General features: G+C 40.2%; 1 protein-coding gene across 5 annotated transcripts in view; it reads right to left on the reverse strand.

The window, feature by feature from the left end:
* Positions 1–22,052, reverse strand: part of LOC107378081 (MAM domain-containing glycosylphosphatidylinositol anchor protein 2) — a 342,732-nt gene that overhangs the window by 59,520 nt on the left and 261,160 nt on the right. For all 5 annotated transcript variants that reach the window (XM_070545140.1, XM_054748447.2, XM_054748448.2 and 2 more), the window contains exon 11: positions 18,480–18,628. In XM_070545140.1, the coding sequence (XP_070401241.1) occupies positions 18,480–18,628 (149 nt within the window). The remainder of the gene's footprint in view (positions 1–18,479; positions 18,629–22,052) is intronic.

The following is a 22,052-nucleotide window of genomic DNA, read 5'->3' on the forward strand; positions in this document are numbered from 1 at the left end:
CGAGAACTGTTAGACAATGATCAGGCAATTTTACGTTTTGTGAGTTTATTACAAACATCAGTTGTGACAGTTGACAAAGAGAACCAAACACAGCTTATTGTTTCATGCATGAGAATAAGTAAGTGAATAAACCCAAAGCCTTATGGCAGTGCTATGACATAACTAGTCCGTAATAAAAGTGGAAATTTGGTGACACATAGGATTTTAGTAAATATTAGGATTAATTTCTGAAAGGAGAACAAAGTGAGCATGTGTGTGCGTGTGTTCCTATGGGTATAAGAATGCAGGAGTGTGTGTGTGTGTGTGTGTGTGTGTGTGTGTTCGTGTGGCTCGTTATGGCAGAAGAAGTAAGGGGATCTTGAGAGCTAAACGTGAATTTGAGATCGAAATAATACACGCCACAAAATAAATGTAATAATCTGAATTCACGAATCGGCTTGTGGCAGAAAACCAGCCAGCCAGAAATGCTCACAGACCTGCGTTCTGTCGCCGGAAGGGTGGCCAGTGGCTCCAACAGCCATGGTTCCTGGTTCATGGCCTTTTTGGATTAAATGGTGCTGGCTCCCTGGTCGGTCAATGTCGATCATGGAAAGGAGAGGATATTGTAATGCTCGATCGTGGCTTGACTTTTCGGTTCCTCCAGCTACACCAAACGTGGAATTCAGATCGTGAGTCAGAATTATCCAAATCGAGATCGAATCAGAGAAATTGTTCCAAATTGGGTTTCACTCTTAATTTGAGAACTCGATTGAACACGCAGACTTCCGGTTTCTCGTAGGAAGTCAAAACAAAACAAACGGAGTTGCTTCTAAGTTTTACCATAACTTCTGAGAGCTAATTACTTGACAACTGTAAAGCGCCGGGTTCTGCTAGGCCAGATGGAAACAGCCCGCAGGGATTTGTGCTTAAGGCATCCTTTTCTCTTTTTCTCCTGCCACCACGAGGTCTGAACTCTGGTTTTATAAACTTTCTGTCATATTCTGTGTCCCTTTGTTCCCCAGCCCCTCCAGTTCCCACTCCAGGTTTTCCTCTTGTGTCCCATTATTATCCCCAGCCCTCTGTAGACTTCCCTCAGGTGTCTTTCTAATCATTCCCCATTCCTAATCAATCTTTATTTAGTACTCCTTATCCATCTAGTTATTAGTTGTTTATTTTGGGCCCTCAGTCTTTTGGTTTAGATTTGTGTTTTATAGTTTTAGGTTTATCTGCCCTCCTCTGGTTCTGTTCCCCATTTAGATAATTGTATTCACCTGCTTTCCCTCCAGCCCTCACTCCACACACCTGCTGCCTGTTTCCCTAATTGCTCCTCTTTGTTTATAAAAACCTTGCCTTGTCTTGTCTTGTTGGTCCAGTGTCTATGTCAGCGTTGTTTTTGTCCCTCCGTACTAGTCTCTGGTTTCCTGCTCAGTGAGTGAGCTTTTGTCAGTCCTGGTTTAGTGGTTAGGTTTTTTCCTCCCTTCCTTTAGATTTTCATCATTTTCTAAAATAAAGGATTTTATGTTTTTTCAACCGCTCCTGCCTGTGTGTCCTGGATTTCTGCACTTTGGGTCCAAACCCCCCGTCCGCATCGTGACACTTTCTTGGTCACACCTACATGTATTTCACTCATTAACCACTTGATGACACTGTGGCTCTTTCAAATAACCCAGTTTTCCAACCATGAGAGATTCATGCGCACAATTTTAACAAAGTTATTCCAAATAAGGCCTCAAAAAGTATTACTTTACACAGAAAATAACTAACTTCAGGTCTTAAGCTTGACTGTATCCCTTTAGCATGATTTTGAACTGGTGAAACACTATGGCAGAAGTTTAACATGAAAGAAAAAACAACACAAGTAGTTTAGGTTTGTAACTGATGAAAGTTTAAACATTTACTTGGGAACACCTTGAATTTTAATGGATAAGCAAACTAAAACACCTTTTGACTGTGGATAAACAGAAAAATACCAGGGGTTTGATAAAGACTAAATCCTGGAACCTTCCAGAATGACCCCTGAGAAGTTTTTACGAGCACCCGGCCTTGGGGAGAGTCAGTTCTTGGCAGGTTGAGGTAAGACAGACCAAGTCCTGATAATGTCCGACTTCTCGATTGCTTAAGGAGGGGAAAAACACGTCTTTTGGTAAAATTTACGTTCCTGGGAGAAAATGTAGGAGTTAGCCAGATGTTCGAAAATGATATCTTGGAATTTATATGATTGTAGGCAAGTTTCAAATTCCCCCTTTTTTCTGCTAAGTGTGAAAGAAACCTTTGTGTGAAAATGTTATTGTTCTTTTCCGTGTGGATCCGGATAAAGTTAACTGAGAATATAAAAATGTGGATTTCCGCTACAGAAATATGCAACCAACATGGAAGTGTGCACATTAGCACCAGCTAGCATTAATCAACATCAACATTTTAACACACATCTTACGCTTAAATCGCTGACTGATACCTGTAAACAGAGAAAAAACACAAGGGATCTAAATAAATGTAAACGGAAAGAGCGGAGCAATGCACCACCAAAACCAGTGAACCAAAATAAGAGGCTATTCTACACAGCAGCACTCTTCTTAAACTAAAAGAAGGGAACTTCCACAAATGGAACACCATTTTTAAACTAACTATTAATCAAATCTCTGAGGCGAATAAATAAACAAACTGAGATCTAAGCTAGTTAACTTAACAAAATGAAGGTCAGGGCTGCCTAATAAACAGCAACAAAAAAGTTAGTTTTTTTTTCATTTTATTGTAAACAGAATCAACAACTGCTTATCAAAAGCATAACACTTATAAAAAAATGACTTTTTCATAAGAACATACAAGAATTTGTTGTGCTATTAAAGAATCCTGGGAACAGCAAAGCAAACATTTCAGCCTACTTTGAATAACTAGCAAACTGGGCTTTTTAAAGAACCACCACTCCCATCAGGGTAATGCAGAGCAGCTGTGCCGGCCACATTAAGAAGGGAGGAGGGGGAGTAGCACTTGCTTGGCTTGCTGCTGTCCATGGTGCTGATTGAGGCGGGATTTTTAGCACGAGTAGGAGTGGGAGGAGGACTGTTCCACAGAAATGGGCACAGTGCAGCAACAACAAGAGTTGTCCATGGTTCTGAACTCCTGGCCTGGCAGGAAAGATTTTCATGTCTGTATGAGAGGTTTTCACATGTGTGTTGTGCAACAGATTTTGTCCAGCTTGTCGAGGTTCTTTTGGCTGAAGAGGAAGTCCGGGTGGCCTGTCCGAGACTTCTCTAGAATGCTTTGAACTAAAGAAAAGGTGGCGTGGAATAGTTTTTATAATTGTCCAATTTTGGTTTACTGGCGAATCAGAATTTGACATGCAAAAGAAGGTTTATACAAACACCACAGAGAACCATGCCTCGCATCAGAAACGAAGGTTCTGATTGGATCAGACAAAAGGAAATGTGTCGTGTGACATTAGCATCACTTGTCATTGGTGTCTAGTGCAAATGTCCAGGATTATAATTACTTGTAAAATATTACTGATCACAGAATTATAATATCAAGTAATAACATTGTCATTTCACAGATTGATTGAACATTGGGCTCACATTATTATTGGCAATAACAAAGTTGTTTGATTATGTATCTATCAAGAGAGCTCTTCGTCTTCGTCTTGAGCTGTAACAGAGGTAAAGCAGTTCAGATGAGCAGAGTGCATGAAAGACCTTGGCCAATATCTGTCTCTGCTTCAGCAGATGCAGCAGATCATGACCTTTAGGTCAAAAACAGGACATTCATGACGCTATAGTTGAAAAAGTTTTCACAAGCGTTTATGAGAGGGTTTCACATGTGTGTATGAGAGGGTTTTTATTTGTGTAAGAGGGTCTTCAGCTGTTTTTTTAAGTGTCCAAACTGTCAATACTATGTAAGGATAAAGGAAGATCATTCCAAATTCGAGGTGCATAAGTCTGGAAGAAGCGATCACCTCAACTTTTATATCTGGTCTTTGGAACTCCTAGAAGGTTCTGGTTTGTGGATGTTATCATACAAGCTAGCTTTTAAACACAAACAAGATCACAGAACTCTCAACCCTCCCATCTACTATTATACCTAGACCATGCTCCCTTGATATGGGAATGCGCATTTCCACAGTGAACTAAAGAGTGCTAAACACCAGTCGCAATTTTCTATGCCCAGCCAGTCACAATGTATGTTTATGTCAAAGTTTTTGTCAACCACTATGACTAATTGTAGAATTTTATATTAATTATGTAGCAATTAATCACTAGAGATAATATGCAGACAAAGCTGTTGTCACGAAGTGAACAAACAAACAAACAAACAAACCCAAAATAATATCAGATAATTGAAAATAATGTAAATTTGTATGAAGTGGATCAAACGATTCAAAACTAAGGCAGAATATCACCAGGTTTATGTTAACGTTTTTGTTAGAGATTGAGGTTAGTTTGGATAAAATTGGCTTAGTCCCAGCCACCAATAGCAGATCTCCCCAGACAAGTCCACCTCAAAGTGCTGCACCTGTAGCGGCTCTTACTTTATGCACAGATATTTAGTTTTTTATTTTTCATAACTTGTACAAACCATGAGGGTGAGTGGGAATGAAAGCTGTGATGGACTGGGAACAGAGAGCGGATCAAGGTTCTGACTACATCAAGATACGTATGAAAAACTATTTCCTGCACCTGAAAAATTATGTACAAAAGATATTTTTTCTTAAATAATTGCTTAAGGGAAGTTATAGAAAGTCTTCCTTGGGATAGAATTTAAATTAAAACCTTTCTAAAGGCATTTTTATTCATCGCCACCATTATACAAGAATAAATTCCTTTCTAAAACATGTTCTTCTGCCCATTTATTCTAAATAACCTTGCAGTCAAGCTAGCGAAATATTCTTGCAAGAAGGAATTATTATATTGAACCAAAAACCACAAACCCTTATCCAAGCGTTGTTTCAATATAGTTGCCAAATCTGTAGAATTTCTTTCTTATATTTTCTTGAATGCTCTGCTAATATATCTGTATACAACGGTCTTGCAATGGCAGGTATTTTAAATCTGTGCACTGCAGACTGAAACGCAGCTATCAAACAAAATATGAAGTGCTTTTGTGAGGCTATACAACTCATTCTAATTCTAAAGAAATGGAATGAAGGCTTAGTGAAGCAAAAGAGAGGCAAAATACGGGACATTTTATCCTTAAACAAATCTGTTACACGAGAAGACCTGAACAAAGATGGTCTCTGCATCACAATTACTGATTACACATGCTCTTCCCAGGACAGGGCGAAGAAGAAGTGAGTTAGCAGCACAGCGAGACAGAGACAGAGTGAACGAAGGTGTGATAACACTGAAGCAGAGTCAGCTTGCGTACATGTGAGAACAATGCTAATTAAGTAATTACTTGGAGTTTGGATGATCTGCAATTATGGGGTGCAAGTTTTCATCCCCATTAGCTTGCAGGTAAATAGAGCGATTTGTCTGACACGGGTAATTACAGATGGTGCACTTGTCCCCACCTAGCCCCTGGAAAATGCTGCCTTCTTCTTAAGGACAAAAGACACAGTTGTTAATTGCTATAAATTACACAGCATTGCTTTGTGTGTGTGTGTATGTGTGTGCTTTTGTGCGTGTGTATTTAAACTCTGCCAATCTTTGAGGAAATGCACTCTTTTCAGTGTTATTGGGAAGGGAGATATCAGAAAAGAGATTTCTATATTAGTCCAAACATTTTCTCTTCAACAGAGATGATAAATAGACAAGGAAAGCAAGTATCTGCACCGTTCATGATCAAGGTTGCAAAGACAAACTCAACAATGCTTCATATCAAACTTACATGGATTTCATTTCTTCACAATGACAATGCTGTGATGTTCTTTGGCCTTGGAAGTCGGAGACTTTCAGAAGGTTTCTGTATATCTTTACCTGACTAGCTCCAAACAAGCTCATGAATGGTACAAACTCTATCCACTCATTTGATACTCTTCACCAATGACTACATTGGTTTTCCAGTTTTTTTATTTGCTCAAATAGAACAGTAAATTTAAAACAATGAATTGGTATGCCAATTTTCTTCTGTCTGTAATGTTGTAAAGTATGTTATGAAACATCAGACTGATTTATTGAAACTAACTCCTCATTTACACCGAGCACAGAACTAATGTGGTCCGGATTTTATACAGCTTCTGCAAAGACCTAAAATCGTTAGCTCAAAATGTGAGTAGGGCTCAAATGGGGTCAGGTCGCAGGGCGGGTCTATTCCCAGTTGGAGTGCCCGGAAACCCTCACCAGGGAGGTGTCCAGGAGGCATCCTAACTAGATGCCCATGCCACCTCAATTGGCTCCTATTGATGTGGAGGAGCAGCGGGTCTACTCAAAGCCCCTTCCAGATGACCAAGCTTCTCACCCTATCTCTAAGGGAGAGTCCAGCCACCCTGTGGAGAAAACTAATTCTGACCACTTGCATCCGCGATCTTGTTCTTTTGGTCACTACACAAAGCTCGTGACCACAGGTGAGGGTAGGAACGTAGACCAATCGGTAAATAGAGAGCTTCGCCTTCTGGCTCATCTCTCTTCTCCATGGCAGACCGGTAAAATGCCCTCAACACTGTAGCACCAATCTGCCCATCAACTTCTTAAGATACTTAAACTCCTCCACATGAGGCAGGATCTTGTCCCTAACCTGGAGAAGGCATTCTGCTCTTTTCTGACTCAAGACCACGATCTCAGATTTAGAGGAGCTGATTCACATCCCAGCTGCTTCACACTCAGCTGTGAACCGTTCCAGCGAGAGCCGGAGATCATGTTCTGATGAAGCCAGCAAGACCACATCATCTGCAAAAAGCAGAGACTTCAATCCTAAGGCCACCAAAACGGATCCCCTCAACACTTTGGCTGTGCCTTGAAATCCTGTCCGTAAAAGTTATTAAGAGAATCGGTGACAGAGGGCAGTCATGGCGGAGTCCAAGTCTCCCAGGGAGCGAGCCCGACTTATTGCCGGCAATGCAGACCAAACTCTGACACCGATCGTACAAGAACCTAACAGCTCCTTTCAAAGTGCCTGGTACCCCATACTCCCAGATGTATTTAACAATTATCTTTAAATATCACATATTTCATTGTGAATGTAGTCTGTACTTTTCTCACAGTAGCATTTCAAACTTTTTGTCCACATTGCTCCAAAATGCCTTGAATTCTTTTCCTAGTTTGCAGCCATCCTGGCCCAAGACATTTAATCCATTCAGTGTGATTAGAAAAAAACCCTTTTGTTCACCAAGTGAAGTAGATTTACTTTGAATCCAGAAAAAAAAAGGCTTGTAGCCGAATTTGAATGAGTCGTTGTCCTTCATTCACTGAGCACAGCATTAGTTCAGGCAGAGGACTCATTTAAACTGCTGTTTCATTTCACCTTTACAATGATTAGATCTTCATCGCCTCTTTGCCTGGAAAACCGATAAAGATCTAAGACACATGGACACGCAGCTGCATGCATCACTAATCTTTGCTGTTGTGAAATCCACCACACTTTCTTTACATGGTTGGTTTAGTGATTTCACACTGATATTGTTCATTGTTAACATCATTGTTTTATTAAATATTTCATTAGTTTGTTTATTGGGGAGTTCAGAGAATGACCCGGATGCAGCCCCAGGAAGCAGTCCAGATGAATAAAATGAAGTGGATTTTAATAAAAATGGAAAATAACAAAAGTCTGATAAGATAAACAAACAAATAGTGGGGAAGCTTGACAGAACCCAGACAAGACAGTGATCCAACAAAAGCTGTTAAACTGGAAGAGAAAACAAACAAATACTGAAAAATAGAATCCCAAAGTGACATTAAAGTCACACTAAAATTTTTAACACTTTAAGATATTACTTTGTAATTGGTTTTAGTCGTTCTTGAACCAGAAAGTTCAGCAGCTCCTCACTGATCCGCCGTGATTTAGTAACAAGTGAAAGGCGGAGCAACGGCTGGGGTAGAGTTTACGGTGTCAATAGCTCATACAGAGGCTAACATGTTAGCTTTTTTCATTTGTAAACCATCAATAAAAAGCTAAAAATAAAGAATAAATTGTTTGATTTTTGTTGGCAAAGAAAGTGTGAACTAGGCAGACAAAGAGCTAAAACCTTTGTGGTCTACAAACATCGGACGCTGCATCAAGGTCAAGGTCAAGGTCAAGGTCACATTCATTTCTAAAACACACTTATTATTGCTTCCGCAACCCAAAGTGCTCTACAACACAGAAGATAAAATCGCAAGAAAGTATAACTAAAATCATAAAACCATAAAAATTAGCAAGTTAGGATAAAAACAACATTACATCACAAAATTATAAAATCAATAAAAATGAGAAAGAATGACAATGACAAAATAAAGTCATCCTACATAAAAGCCAGGTGGAATAAATGAGTTTTAAGCAAGGACTTAAAGACGTCCAGATTTTGTGAGGCCCTGATCTGCAGAGGAAGGCTGTTCCAGAGTGTCGGACCAGCTACAGGAAAAGCCCTATCTCTTCTCGTCTTTAGGCGAGCCGTTGGAACTGACAATAAAAACTGTGAGCCCGACCGCAAATTCCTGGCAGGAGTGTAGGTTGACAATAAATCATCTATATAAGGAGGGGCCAGACCATAAAGTGATTTACAAACAAAAAGCAACCCTTTAAACTGAATCCTGTAATGCACTGGCAGCCAGTGAAGGGAAGCAAACACTGGAGAGATGTGATCATGCTTCCTTGTAACTGTTATAAGGCGGGCTGCTGCATTTTGAACCAGTTGCAAGCGGTTTAAGGAGGAATGCCCTAATCCATAGTGCAGTAATCTAGTCAGGGTTGGTTAGACGAGTTGTGATTCTCCAGTCCTCCAGTAGGTGAACGATTGTTAGATCTTACTCTAAATACATCATAATGCGTTTCAGAATACTTGATATTTGACAAAAAATGCAAAACATACAAAAAACAAAATCACCAGAAGAAGCTGGATATCCTGAATGTGGGAATGCTTTTTCAAACTCTTTCCTTGATTTCTTCATTTTCCAGAAAAACAGAGATTAGTGTGAACTCTGACTTCTCACACACGCTCTCTCTGCTATGCTGTTCACGACGTGTCTCAGTTTTTTCTCACAAATCCACTGCGTGCATGCCGCTGCTGGAATATGGCTGCCTGGTTGAACACGTCTTCACCAAACCTGACTTAATATGAAAGAGGCAGATATTTAGATTTTTTTCCGTAACACATAAAAAGTGATGCCTTTAAAAAAAACATAAAGCTGAATTAAAAATACAATCATCTCATGTTTGGAATCCTATTTATGGATTTCACTCCTTTGATTTGCTGATTTAATTCATTTTCCCTCAGTTCTGTTTACATTCAATAACATTTCATGCGCCACATTTTCCCCACAAACGCACACAAGCATATTGATTTAATTCCTTCTGATTGCAGTAGTTTTTTTTCTTGTTTGTTTTACAGAAACAAGAAACCAAATTGGCAGCAAGAATGTTCAAAGTGATGCCAGGAGCAGAAAGAAACATGGGAATAATCAAAGTGATGGTGTAATAGTAGACAAGAGTTGATCCACTGTGGACTGCCTGCGTGTAATTAATATGGCTGCTATTGATCTGCTTGCTCATCCTGACTTGTCAGATCAATTGAAGAAGATAGAAGGGCAGCAGCAGAGACAGTGAGAGAAAGATGCTTGAAGATCAGAATACGGCAGCAATAGAAAGGTGAGGACACCAGCTTTGGTCAAAATTTCGGTTATCAAGTAGAAGATTAAACCAATACTCTTACCACAGTTATCCCAACAATATTATGAGTTTAGAGCTTTGGCTTGGCAGAAAAAAATGGAAATAGGTGTTAAAATGAAATGAAAAAAAAAAAACGACATTTCTCTCGCAACTGCCAATAACCTCTTAGATGTATTGGAATGCTTACTCTGTGATGTGTCATTAAACAACTCTTGTTGTGATTTGGCACTATATAAACAAATTGAATTTAATTGAGTGATCGCTGACCTTTGTGTTCTAAAGATCCTACAAAAAAATCCAAACCTGCACAAATGTGGTCTTCAGGAAAGTTTTGGTTTTGTGGCCTCAATACAAAAATGATCTAAACTTGGCAAATAAACAAGGAAACAAGGCTAATGCCTCCAACAGTTGGGCATGGAGGAGTGATAACCATGGTTTGGGTTTTTGGGTTTTATCTAAGGGATTTCTAAATCTTTTAGCTTCTGACTCACAGAATAAACGTAGCGTAGCACAAATTATTTCTGGTTAAAGTAAACAAAGACTATTTTAAAAAAAGCATAATGACGACAAACACGTGCAGTGATCAATGTAATCTTCTCTGTTTATCGTGATTATTTCTAACATTTGCCACAATTCTAGTAAAACATATGCTTTAGTAATAAATTGCATTTAATATCCAAAGATGATCTCAGAACATACAATGGTCTCCCGTCCCCAACACTGGAAACCACAGTTTCATTCAGTTGCGTGGGAAACAGAAACTAATGGCTGGAAGAAAATCAGATTTGATCAAATTCTTCAAGCAAACACTGAAAAACAACTAAAACAAAAAAAAGGTAAGAAAGGAGGAAAACTTCTACAGTAACCAAGCTAACATACTTGAAGACAGAAAAAGTACTTTCACAGGAAGCATTGGTCTGACCGAAGGATAATATCTGGATAGGCTATATAATGGCAGTAGATTGAAAGATATTCAAAGTCAACCATCAAAGTACTTAAACGATGAGTTATTGACCAAAACCTTTAATAATCATTGATTATAGGAAAGTCCAGGTCTATTCATATCTTCACCAAGTAGCAAACCCTAACCCTAACATTCAACATGTTAAATAGGGATAATATTTGATGACTGGATCCTGTCATGATCACAGTTCTCTTTTTTTATGTTTAACATGCTAATAATGTCAAACAATATCAATTTTCAGTCAGATATTCAGAGTAAAATACATTTTTATTGTGCATAGAAACCTTGCAGAAACCAAAGGAACGCTAATCAAGCGTTTGGACAAGAGAACATTCTGAAGCCGGACTGCAATATCACAACAAGACCAGATGTCACACCTTTCTGCTGCATCCCTGACAGATGTGGTGATTTATGTCTGTGTTTCTGGCCTCTCAGCCACAGCTTCACTCCCCGTTTCCCCTGCAGCCGGGCTCTTTCTAACCAGGGCACCGAACAATAACACAAAGCAATCTGCCACAAAGGTATAGGGTTTCCCACTTGTGAGTATTAATTCAGAAGCAGTGGGAGAAATGATAATAATTCTCAGGGAATGGCAGGGGAGTGGCTGCTGGATCTATAAATAGACTGCAGTGGTGTAGTCTACATGATGTGAGCTTTCTTTACTGCACCACTCTCTCAGTCAGTCATGAGGTATCTCTGCATTCCTTATTTACAAAAGACACATCTACTCCCACCGCTGTCTTTCTCTCGTCATCCATCCTTTTCCTCTTTGCTCCTTTCAGTGACACTTTGCCTCTTACCACCTCACTATAAAGCAGAATAAAAAAAATATCAGTCTAAATCAATACCAAACACTGAGATGCAATCAATCAAAGAACAGACAAAAGATGAAGCAACTTTTCAAAGCAGCAAGAATCTCATCTGAAACACCAAAGTGTCGGTTTAAGAAAAGATGGTCACTCAATGTAACCTCTGGAGAGTTCCGACAAATTCTTTTCCACAAACGCCACTTAAATACACTCACCATCCACTTTATTAGGTACACCTGTCTACTTGCTTGTTAACACAAATAAAACTCTAATCAGCCAATCACATGTGAGCATCTCAATGCACGTGGACATCTAGATCTCATGAAGATAACTCACTGAAGTTCAAACTGAGCATTAAAGCCACATTGTGTAATATTTGTACCTGTATCCACTTAAAGGGACTTTACGAACTTTTGAATTTTTATGCTCGAGATTGCCCCCTCAGGCCAAAAGCGTAACGGCAGCTTCAATAGTAGGCTCGTGCACGACGCGCGCATGCTGTACGTGCACACTCCTTAATGAAAATAACAGCTGAGACAGTCCCGTGTGTGTGTGTGTGTGTGTGTGTGTGTGTGTGTGTGTGGCTCGGAGGACAGAGAACAGGAGAACGCGCAGCTAATTAATTAAATAATTTGGTTCTGTACCTTTCTCTTCAGCACAGCCGACAAAGGTTTATGATGGGTCAGTCCTCCTGCATGCTCAGATCATTCCCTTCCCTTGCTTGAAAAATTGTTCCAAAATGAAAGTTGAACCCACATCTTTTTTATCTGTGAATTCAATGCTGTTTGGTCTCAAATAAAAATTTGGGCATCTTACTGTAAAAAAAATATACCATTAATGTAAAAAAGAAACTCTAAATGAACTATGTTCACATCCAGAATCAAGCCCAGGTCTTCTGCATGAGAGTCCAACGTCTTACTAGGTGAGATAAAGCACCAGTGATGTCTTTTGTATCTGTAACATTTATATCCTTGATGACAGCTGAAACAACATCAAACCAAAGAACGGTTCCAAGCGAAAATGGCTATTTTGTTGCTAATTTGCAGGAAATATCTAGAAGAAAGTTCTACAGAAAGTAGCTAAGGGTCCTCAGAAATGTAGCTAGTTTGTCACTAGGCGTTAGGAACAGCGACAAAGTGGCACTGCCTCTCTCTCTGCTGCTAAAGCTACAGATAGCAAATGCTACGGGCTATGCCTGAGCGTGAACGCGCATGAAGCAGCCTGCTCGACCCGAGCATCTCTCCTTTTCTGTGTTTTTACAGAAAAACAGGCAATCACAGTAAAAATGCCAGGGCTCATTCTACAGGACCAGGGCATTGCAGGAGAATGTATGAAGAAGACATTTATTATTTCTATACATGCTTTGGCTGTCAAACTTCCATAATGTCCCTTTAACAAACTCGACTTTTTACACTAATATTTTTGTGCCCTGGATGCATGGAGCCTGCCAATTCAAATAATAAGAAGAAACCAGCTACACCGCTGCTGTGCTTACCATACCATACCAACTTTATTTATAAAGCACATTTAAAAACGACATGGCAGCCGACCAAAGTACTGTACAGAATAAAAGGTAAAAACACAACGTAAAAACAAAACATGGTTAACAATGAAATACACAACAAAGCAGATAATCACGGTCAATAAAAAGACACACAGTAAAATAATAAAAAGTCAGGGATTTAAAAATGCCTGGTTGTAAAATTGAGCCTTAAGTATTGACTTGAAATGGAGGACTGATGGTGCCAGCCTCACTGAAAGAGGAAGAGCATTCCAGAGTGTTGGAGCAGTAGGGCTGCTCGATTATGGCAAAAATAATAATCACGATTATGGTGACTGAAATTGAGATCACGATTATTTAGGACGATTTTTCAATTTATGTTGATTTTATTTGTTTTTATTCAGTCATAAAACTGCTCAGGGCACAATCAGGACAAAAATAAGAAACAAGATGATCACTAAAATAACTCCTGATTCCCAGGATAAAAAGACCAATATACTTATAGCTCATAGTCTATGACCCAAGGGCTGTAGACCTTGGTTTAACTCTAAGTCTAACCAGTACAGAACCAAATACCAATATCTTGCAAATACTGACAGCAAGAATTATACAGTGGCATTTATAACAAATAAATGCAAATAAATTGATGTTCACAGAATGTTGCATAACATTTATTGAGTCGTGTCAAGGTGCTGTAGCACCGTGTCCTCGGAGAGATTAGTTATCAGCGTGAGGAACTTATTTCTACCTTATTTATAAACTATTTATTTACAGGCTCATCAGTTAATGTAATAATTGTCCCAACCACAGCTGCACCCCCACCCCCCAACCCGGTCTCACAGCAATCGGGCAAGCTACACGTGTGTTTAGCACGCCGCACGCGCACATTTAGCTGTTTTTAGCTGCTCAGGAGACCGCAGGTGCTGTGTGTGTGTCACTCACTCTGGTTACTCCAACAAGGAGCCGGCTCCGAGAGCTGTCTTTAGCGACCGACACATCACTACATCATTCCCTTTCCTAATGTCCTGAAGAACGGTCCAGAGAGCAGGCGGAGTGTTTAGCTAACCTGCAGGAAATGTCGACGACAGTTATCCAGAAAGTAGCTAAGGGTTACCAGAGATGTTTCTGAGATGTTCGCTAGGTACTTTTAGGATTAAAAAGTCAAGAAGGGGGTCTGAAAAGCTGCTAGAAATAGCGTCAAAGTCGCTAAGTTGGCAACACTGTGGAGGAGCGCTTCATTTGCAACTCAGGGCAGCGCAAGCGGGAGGAGCAAATAATCGGCTTGTTATGTTTTTTATAATCGTTCAAAACTCAGATCGTAATCGTGATTAAAATTCGATTAATTGAGCAGCCCTATGGAGCAGCATAGACAAAAGCACGCTGCCCCCGCGTTTTGTATTTCATTGTTGGAACGCGAAGCAGCAGGCAATCAGCAGACCTCAACGCCCGGTTTGGCACATAACGAGTCACAAAATCAGACAGGTAATCCAGAGCCAGACCATTCAGGGCCTTAAAAACAAAAATCAGGATTTTAAACTTGAATCTGAAGTTTACAGTGGAGCCGCGCCAGTACAGTCACTCTCTCACTCAGCCTTTATTTATAAAGCACCTTACAGTCATGAGCATGCCACCAAGGTGCTGCACAACAAAAGAGTAAAACAATAAAACATATAGTGCCACAGACATGATTTAAACCACAAATGAGAATTACAAAATATAAAACATTAACGATTGCTAACCCACAGAATTAAAAACCAGATCATAAAAGTAGGGTTTCAGCCTCATTTTAAAAACTGCTACTGATGGAGAGTCCCTTATGGTTAGAGGCAGCGCGTTCCACAGTTTCGGACCCGCAACAGAGAACGCCCTGTCCCCTCTTAACTTTAACCTAACCTTAGGAGCCACAAGCAGCAGCTGGTTCTCAGAGCGGAGTGACCGGGCCGGAGCATATGGCTGCAGCAAGTCCGCCAAATAGGTTGGAGCCACACCATTCAGCGCCTTAAACACCATTAAAAGAAGTTTGAAACTAATTCTGAAATCAACAGGCAACCAGTGGAGAGCAGCCATAAATTGGTGTCACGTGTTCATGCTTCCTTTTGTTGTCCAAGAATCTTGCTGCAGCATTCTGGACAAGCTACAGCTGGTTTACAGTACCCTTACTTACACCAAATAAAACAGAATTACAATAGTCGACTCATGAGGTAATAAAAGCATGAACAACAGTCTCAAGTTCACGTCTAGATAAAAATGGCTTTACTTCAGCCAAACTTTTCTAGGGGTGTTTGTTAAAGACATGGCTGCCGCATTCTGTACGACCTGAAGCCTTTTAAGAGCGGAGGCAGGTAAACCAATTAAAATGGAATTTGCGTAATCTAGATGGGAGATGATAAAAGCATGAATTACGGACTCTAGGTGCGCTCTTGGTTAGTTTGAATAACTAACAATGAAATAGAAAGACACAAAGTTAGTCAGGAGCTCATCATGTCCAACTCTCAACAATCACATAAGATCAGACCTCGTCCCGCTATTAGCTGGACACTAGCATCCGAGTGGTGTCCCTAACTCACCTCAAGTAGCATTTTCAGCTTTTCTTTGTACTAGAGCTCGGACATTCTTGGACACTTGGACATTCAGCCACAGCATTCTGGATGATTTGTAGGGAATAGTGTGGGGAAAAAAATAGTATCCCTTTATGACCACATGCACCCATCTTCTGGTGGCTACTTCCAGCAGGATCATGCACCATGTCACAAAGCTCAGATAACCTCCAACTGGTTTCTAGAACATAACTTTGACTTCACTGGACTTCAGCAATCTCCATAATCATCAGATCTTAGTCCAGTACCTTTGAGATGTGGTGGAACAAGAGATTCTTACCTTAGAACTGTGTGACGCTGCCATGCAAGCATGGACCAGAAGCTCTGAGGAACGACGTGAATAACTAAGGCAGTTCTGAAATGGGATACTAGCAAGGTGTACCTAATAACGTGTCCGATGAGCATTGACTGCGGCAGTCATGTTTTACTTTTATTAAACAAAAATACAGAGCAGACCAACATGCTCGGGGGTGTTAGTCCATTTCACTCGGCTGTAGATGCAAATATTAAGGTTGCCAAATAAGGCAGAGAAGTAGCTCAAAGAACAAAACAGTGACACTCTCGTAAGTTCAAAGACAAATGCCCAGCAAGTGCAGTTTAATATTTAGCAAGCGGACCGAGACAGATGATAGACTGAAAAGTCATTGTGATGTACAAACAGAGTGGCTTTGGAGCGTGTTTTTTCAGACCTCAGTTCCTTGAGGGTTTAGAGTGAAACAAACATGTAATTTTACTATTCATTACAAATACGACTGAGGACGCGTTTGCTAATTATAAGCGGGGATGTACTGGAGTCAGAATTGCAGCATGCCTCTCCTCAGTTTGTTTATTAGTAAATGTTGTTTGTCTGTTTTTTCCCACCTCCTTTAAAGCGACAGAATTCTGAGAAGAAAAGTCAACAATGTTCAGAAACCATAAAACTTGGTGCTGTAAATAAATAAAAAAGAAAAGAAAAAAATAGCTGAGGAACAAGTGCTGTCCAGATTGACATGTGGGAGGAGAAAAAAAGAATGAGAGAGGCAGATGACCATCCCATCCATCAATGCTGGTCGGTTTGTCATCTTTGGAGAAGACGGGACTCAAGAGGCAGGAAAAAAAAAACAATTCAATTCAGTTCAATTCAAGTTTATTTATATAGCGCCAAATCACGACAAGAGTCGTCTCAAGGCACTTCACATAATAAACATTCCAATTCACAGTTCATTAAGCCAATCAGAAATAATGTTTCCTATATAAGGAACCCAGCAAATTGCATCAAGTCACTGACTAGTGTCAGTGACTATACAGCAATCTTCATACTAAGCAAGCATGCAGCGACAGTGGAGAGGAAAACTCCCTTTAACAGGAAGAAACCTCCAGAGAATCCTGGCTCAGTATAAGCAGCCATCCTCCACGACTCAAGAGTTGTGCTCACTAATTCTCATCATGGGGTTCCACTTCCAGCTCTCTGGTGGAAACCAAAAACAGAAACAGCTTGAAGAAAACCGTGTTTCTGACAAACTGCTCCTGTCAGGTTCTCTGCAACGCCGCTAGACAAACAAAGGCTCATTTACAGCCTCTACAGTGTGTTATGAGACACACAATGAAGGAAGAAAAAATGTTGCTCCTGCTGTCAACAGGTCACAGCAGGCAAGCACACTCAAACCCTTCTATTACCTGCCTAATCTGGCCATCAGAGTGGTTTCTATGCAGCTATAGGAATGAAAAGGGGTCTTTGTTTAAAAAGTGGACATCATGCCATTAGTGTTGGGTACCGAATTCGGTACTTTTTAAGGTACCGACTGAATTCCATAGTACTGACTGAGCACCAATTCACGTCATTTGAAACGGTGCCTCGTTTCGGTACCCGTCCTTCATAACGAGAACTTGCCTAGACAGCTGCGCATGCGCAAGAGCGTTATGTCGTCGGTCGCTGCGAGCGAGTTGTAAACATAGCAGCATGGTAGGAAGAACGCACGCTAAAGCTTGGGTCCACTTCACTAAATGTGATGGGAATTGCAGCATGTCTCTCCTCAGTTTGTTTATTAGTGATGATGAAACCAGAGACAACAATCTAAGTGAGACATCCTCATCTTAATCTTCTCCGGTAGGTAAATAAAATAAAATGTTTAAGATAAAGTTAGCTTGATATGTTAGCTTCCGTGCCGCTAATGGTGCATTCGCTTTTTCCTCGGAACTCCGAATTTCCGACTAGAAGAACATGAACGCGCTCTAAAGTTTGGCTTCACTTTACTAAATGCGACGGGTGATTGGGTGAAGATGAAACCAGCGACAACGATCTAAGTGTGAGGCATCATCGTTTTAATCTGCTCCAGCAGCTAAATAAACTGTTTAAGATAACGTTAGCTTGATATGTTAGGTTCCTATGCCACCATTGTTATCATCTAATGGTGCGTTTGTTTTCTTCTCGGAAATTCTAACTTCCCAGTAGGAAAAATCAAATGAAAAAGGACGGCAAAAGGAATGAAGATACACAGTAAATTTAGTTCACAGTAAAGATGTTTGCTTCAGTTTAATTATCAGCTTATAAAACTACAAGGACGATGTTAAAATACAAACAGTTGTATGTTATTTATCGTGATATTTATCAAATATGGTTATATATATGGAGAAAAACATATATTTAATTACAAAAGAGAATTAAAATATTAAACACCCTAAAGCATCTAAAATTGGTACCGTTAAGTACCGGTATGGATCCCTAGGTACCGGGAATTAGTACCGAATCGATCAAATGTCAAATGTACCCATCCCTACATTTTGTTTGTGAAGTGACCATTTCAGACTTTTAAAATTCCTGCTCTGGATGTGACAAAATCTCCCTGAGAACATTGAAAAGGTCTTAAAGAGACCAAATAAAGAAGAACAAGGAGACTGCAACTTCTTTGTGGTCCTACCTGTCTGATGCCGAGTCTGTAGGCAACAATACGGTCCACGGCACTGGGGTTCATCTGGGTCCATTGTAGCTTGAAGCCATAGACTCTAGGTCTGTTCTGCCACAGAGGGCTGTAGGTATCATAGTAGAACTCTGGAGCGTAGGCTTTACCTGCAGCAAATACCAAGTAGTGTCATTTCATCTGAAAACCTACAGTTAGATCATTGTTCAGTGTGGTTTCATAGATGCTTAGATTAGAAAGTTTTAGCAAAAAAATGGGGATTTCTTTGGAACAGCTCAAATTATGTGATTCTACAAATGGTTATATGTCATTTTCAGTAGAACAAAAGGTGGTGAACATACACAAGGTGAGAATCTGGACATATCGAGTCATATATGTTCAAAATGTAACTCCGACTTTGAAACTTTGACGTGCTGTTTCCTAGGATGTATACATCCTACATCCTAGATAATGTAGGTTCTGCTCACACCAATCCAGATATTTCTTAAAACAGAAAGTTTCAGCTGGGTTTGTAGCTCTTATCCACACATATGTCGCTTTTGGCAAGGAAAAAAATAAATAAATAAAAACTTGTCTAAATGTGTCACACTAGGACGATTTTATTTTTTCACATCAATGGACACGATGGTGTACCCGTGAAGACTGGACTTGAGAAACAGAGCTTCAAGAAAACAATAATGTAGCAGTCTATTTTGTATATGTCTACTTTCACTGCGTGCCTGTGATAAAAAAAATTGCACAAATTGTTCCTTAGTGTTCTTCTATTGTCAAAATTGTAAAATCTCAGCTTGTGTTGCATAAACTACACCCGGAACCTGTCCCTCAGCTCAGGCTGCCTGTAAAAAAAAATCTTGGCTACCAGACTTTTTATTTTCCTGTATCATTGTTTGCTTGTTGGATTCTGTGAGGATTTATTTTTTACACAATAGTGGCATGAACAGCAAAAAAAAAAAAAAAAAAAAAAAAAAAAAAAAAAAAAACATCTTTCAAGGTTTCCGCCTCCCAGTCAGTGTGGAAGCTGCTCCCTGACAGCTGAAGAAGACTCTGTTGCTGCATTTTTATCGAGACCCAGCAAACAAGCTCACTGGACGACCTTCCAGAGAAGAGAACAGGACTTCACCTCAGTGACATTTTGCTGTGTCGGTCCTTCTGTTGTTTGGTGTTTATTGAACACAGTGGAGGATTTTAACAGAAAAAAATCAGCAGAACTGCAGCACTGATCTTGCAGAAAAACTAGAGTTCGGTGGATAAAATTTAGCTGGTAGCTTGTGTGATTGATGCAAGTGGGCAAACCTATGATGTTAGTATAAATGAGACATATTATTCTATTCAGTTCAATTCAAAATTACTTTATTATTCCCAGAGGGAAATTAGGGTTTCAGTACACACAATTCTGAGATCAGACATACATACGTAGGCATGGACACATGACAAGAATTGGTGACTGTGGTCATTCGCAACCCGAGTCGCGCTACCGTAATAGATCAAGAGGGTTTACATGAGGATAGAGTCGGGGGAGGGAAAAAAGGCACTTCAGAGTTACCCTCACCAGGGAGGGCAGCTTTGCTATGCAAAAAAACCCCCACCTCAGACAGAAATGCAACAGACATCAAACATTACACAACATAAGTGTTCACTAGGTGGGGAGGTAGAGTTGGGACTCTCCTCACTTCAGTGCGTGCAGCCGCATGGAGCAGCGCTCATCACCTCCATTTGGACAGGCGAGGGAAATAATGGGTTAGAGAGCACATTGACTCCTAGATACGGTTCCATGGCCTTCACCGGTCACAGTCCCGCCCAGGCTGGGATAGGGAGAAAGGGTTTCCATAGCAATGGCAGCATTCCACATTTCTTCTTAGGGGGGATTCTTCACTTCAGCCTCACAGGCTCCAAGGGCACCAGATTCAGATAAGAATTGTTTGGGGACAGACAGAGATTATTTCCTCTCTGCCTTAGTGTTCTGTTGGTCTTCAACCCCTCTAGATCCAATAATGGCATAATTAATCTATCCCAATCCATGCTGATCCGTCAATTCGCTCCTTGATGGAATCCACCTTCTGTGCCAGAGCCTGAATCTCAGCCAAAGTTCCAAGCTTATGAATCATCTCGACAATTATACGAGTTTGTGTGTTTACAGCACGGTGTAATCCATCCCTGAGCTTCGGGATTGAGCCAATATTCCTCCAAAGCTCGTAAATTTTCCGGTAAGTCAGATAACCGCTCAGGTCAAACAGCAGGAAACCCGACACCAACACCACGAATATCCAGACATTTTCAGAATCCTCTACAGACAGTTGAGAGTGGCAGATCAGGTTCCACTGTTTCCAGGAGTCCATGATATACCCAGCTGGCTCTGTCCCAGAGGTGCATCCGGGAGCCCCTTCTCCCGTTCTCATTGATGAAAACATTTTGTCAGTCGTGTTGAGAGACCAACTGACCAGATCCATTTTTAATAATTTCCAGTTTCGAGAAAAAAAAGCAAAAAGTGCCGTGCACACAAAGACAGACAATGAGCCTTGGGATGTGGAGGGAGGGAGAGGAGAGAAAAAAGTGTCTGTACTCTCCAAGAGCCGGAAGAAGGTCCTTTGTTTAATGCTAACAGAATAAAATTAGAGATAATCATGAAGTAAATGCATTTACATCATTAGCCTATGATGAAACGGAGGAGTGATCAGGCTTCTGTGTGTCACATCTAAAATGGTCCTGGTAGAAACAATCCTTAATCAGGCTCTAGTTTTTCTTTTACCTAAAATGTGATGATATAATTATTAAAGTTATTGTTAATAAAATGTAAGGTGTCATGTGGTCCAGCAACTCAACATTACACAAACATCGCTTTTTCTTCTGCATTCTAGACAATAAATCAACCTAATGCTGTTTTTGCAATGCCCGTAGCTGATTTCTTGGCCTTTATGTGGATAGCACTATTTTAAAAAAAGTCGTAATCTGGGGGAAAATAACACACATTCATCATTTTGATAAAATCGTACAAAGAGAAAAACAAATAAGCTCCAGCAGGAGAAACAGTGCTGATGAATAAACTAATTAATTTATATACAAATACTCCATCTTATATTTGGTGCGGAGGTACGAAATGTTGACTTAAAAGGTCACCAACAGTCATCTTTTAGTTAAACCAAAGTGATTCTTCCATATCTGTCTGAAACACACACACACACACACACACACACACACACACACACACACACACACACACACACACACACACACACACACACACACACACACACACACACACACAGAAAAAGAAAAAGGGAGGCAGGGATAATTACTGTCTGAACCTTTCTTAGCAGTGTTTTGCTGCATGGAGCCAGCTGTGTGTACAGCACACGGTACAGAAAGTGTTACATAAGCCTGCAGCCTAGAAGATGCTGACAGATAGTGCAGAAAAGTGCAGAACAGGAGAAGAAGGCGCAGTTATTTGCAGTCGAGCAAAGGCAGGAGAGGTTAATTAAACACACTCATTGATTCCCAATGAGACTGATTTAGGAACATGCAAAATTCAATTGCTAGATTGCAGATTATTTTTGAAATATCAATATAGCTATTTGC

This window comes from Nothobranchius furzeri, chromosome 2 (genome assembly GCF_043380555.1).
Source record: "Nothobranchius furzeri strain GRZ-AD chromosome 2, NfurGRZ-RIMD1, whole genome shotgun sequence".
In the NCBI taxonomy this organism is placed as follows: Eukaryota; Metazoa; Chordata; class Actinopteri; order Cyprinodontiformes; family Nothobranchiidae; genus Nothobranchius; species Nothobranchius furzeri.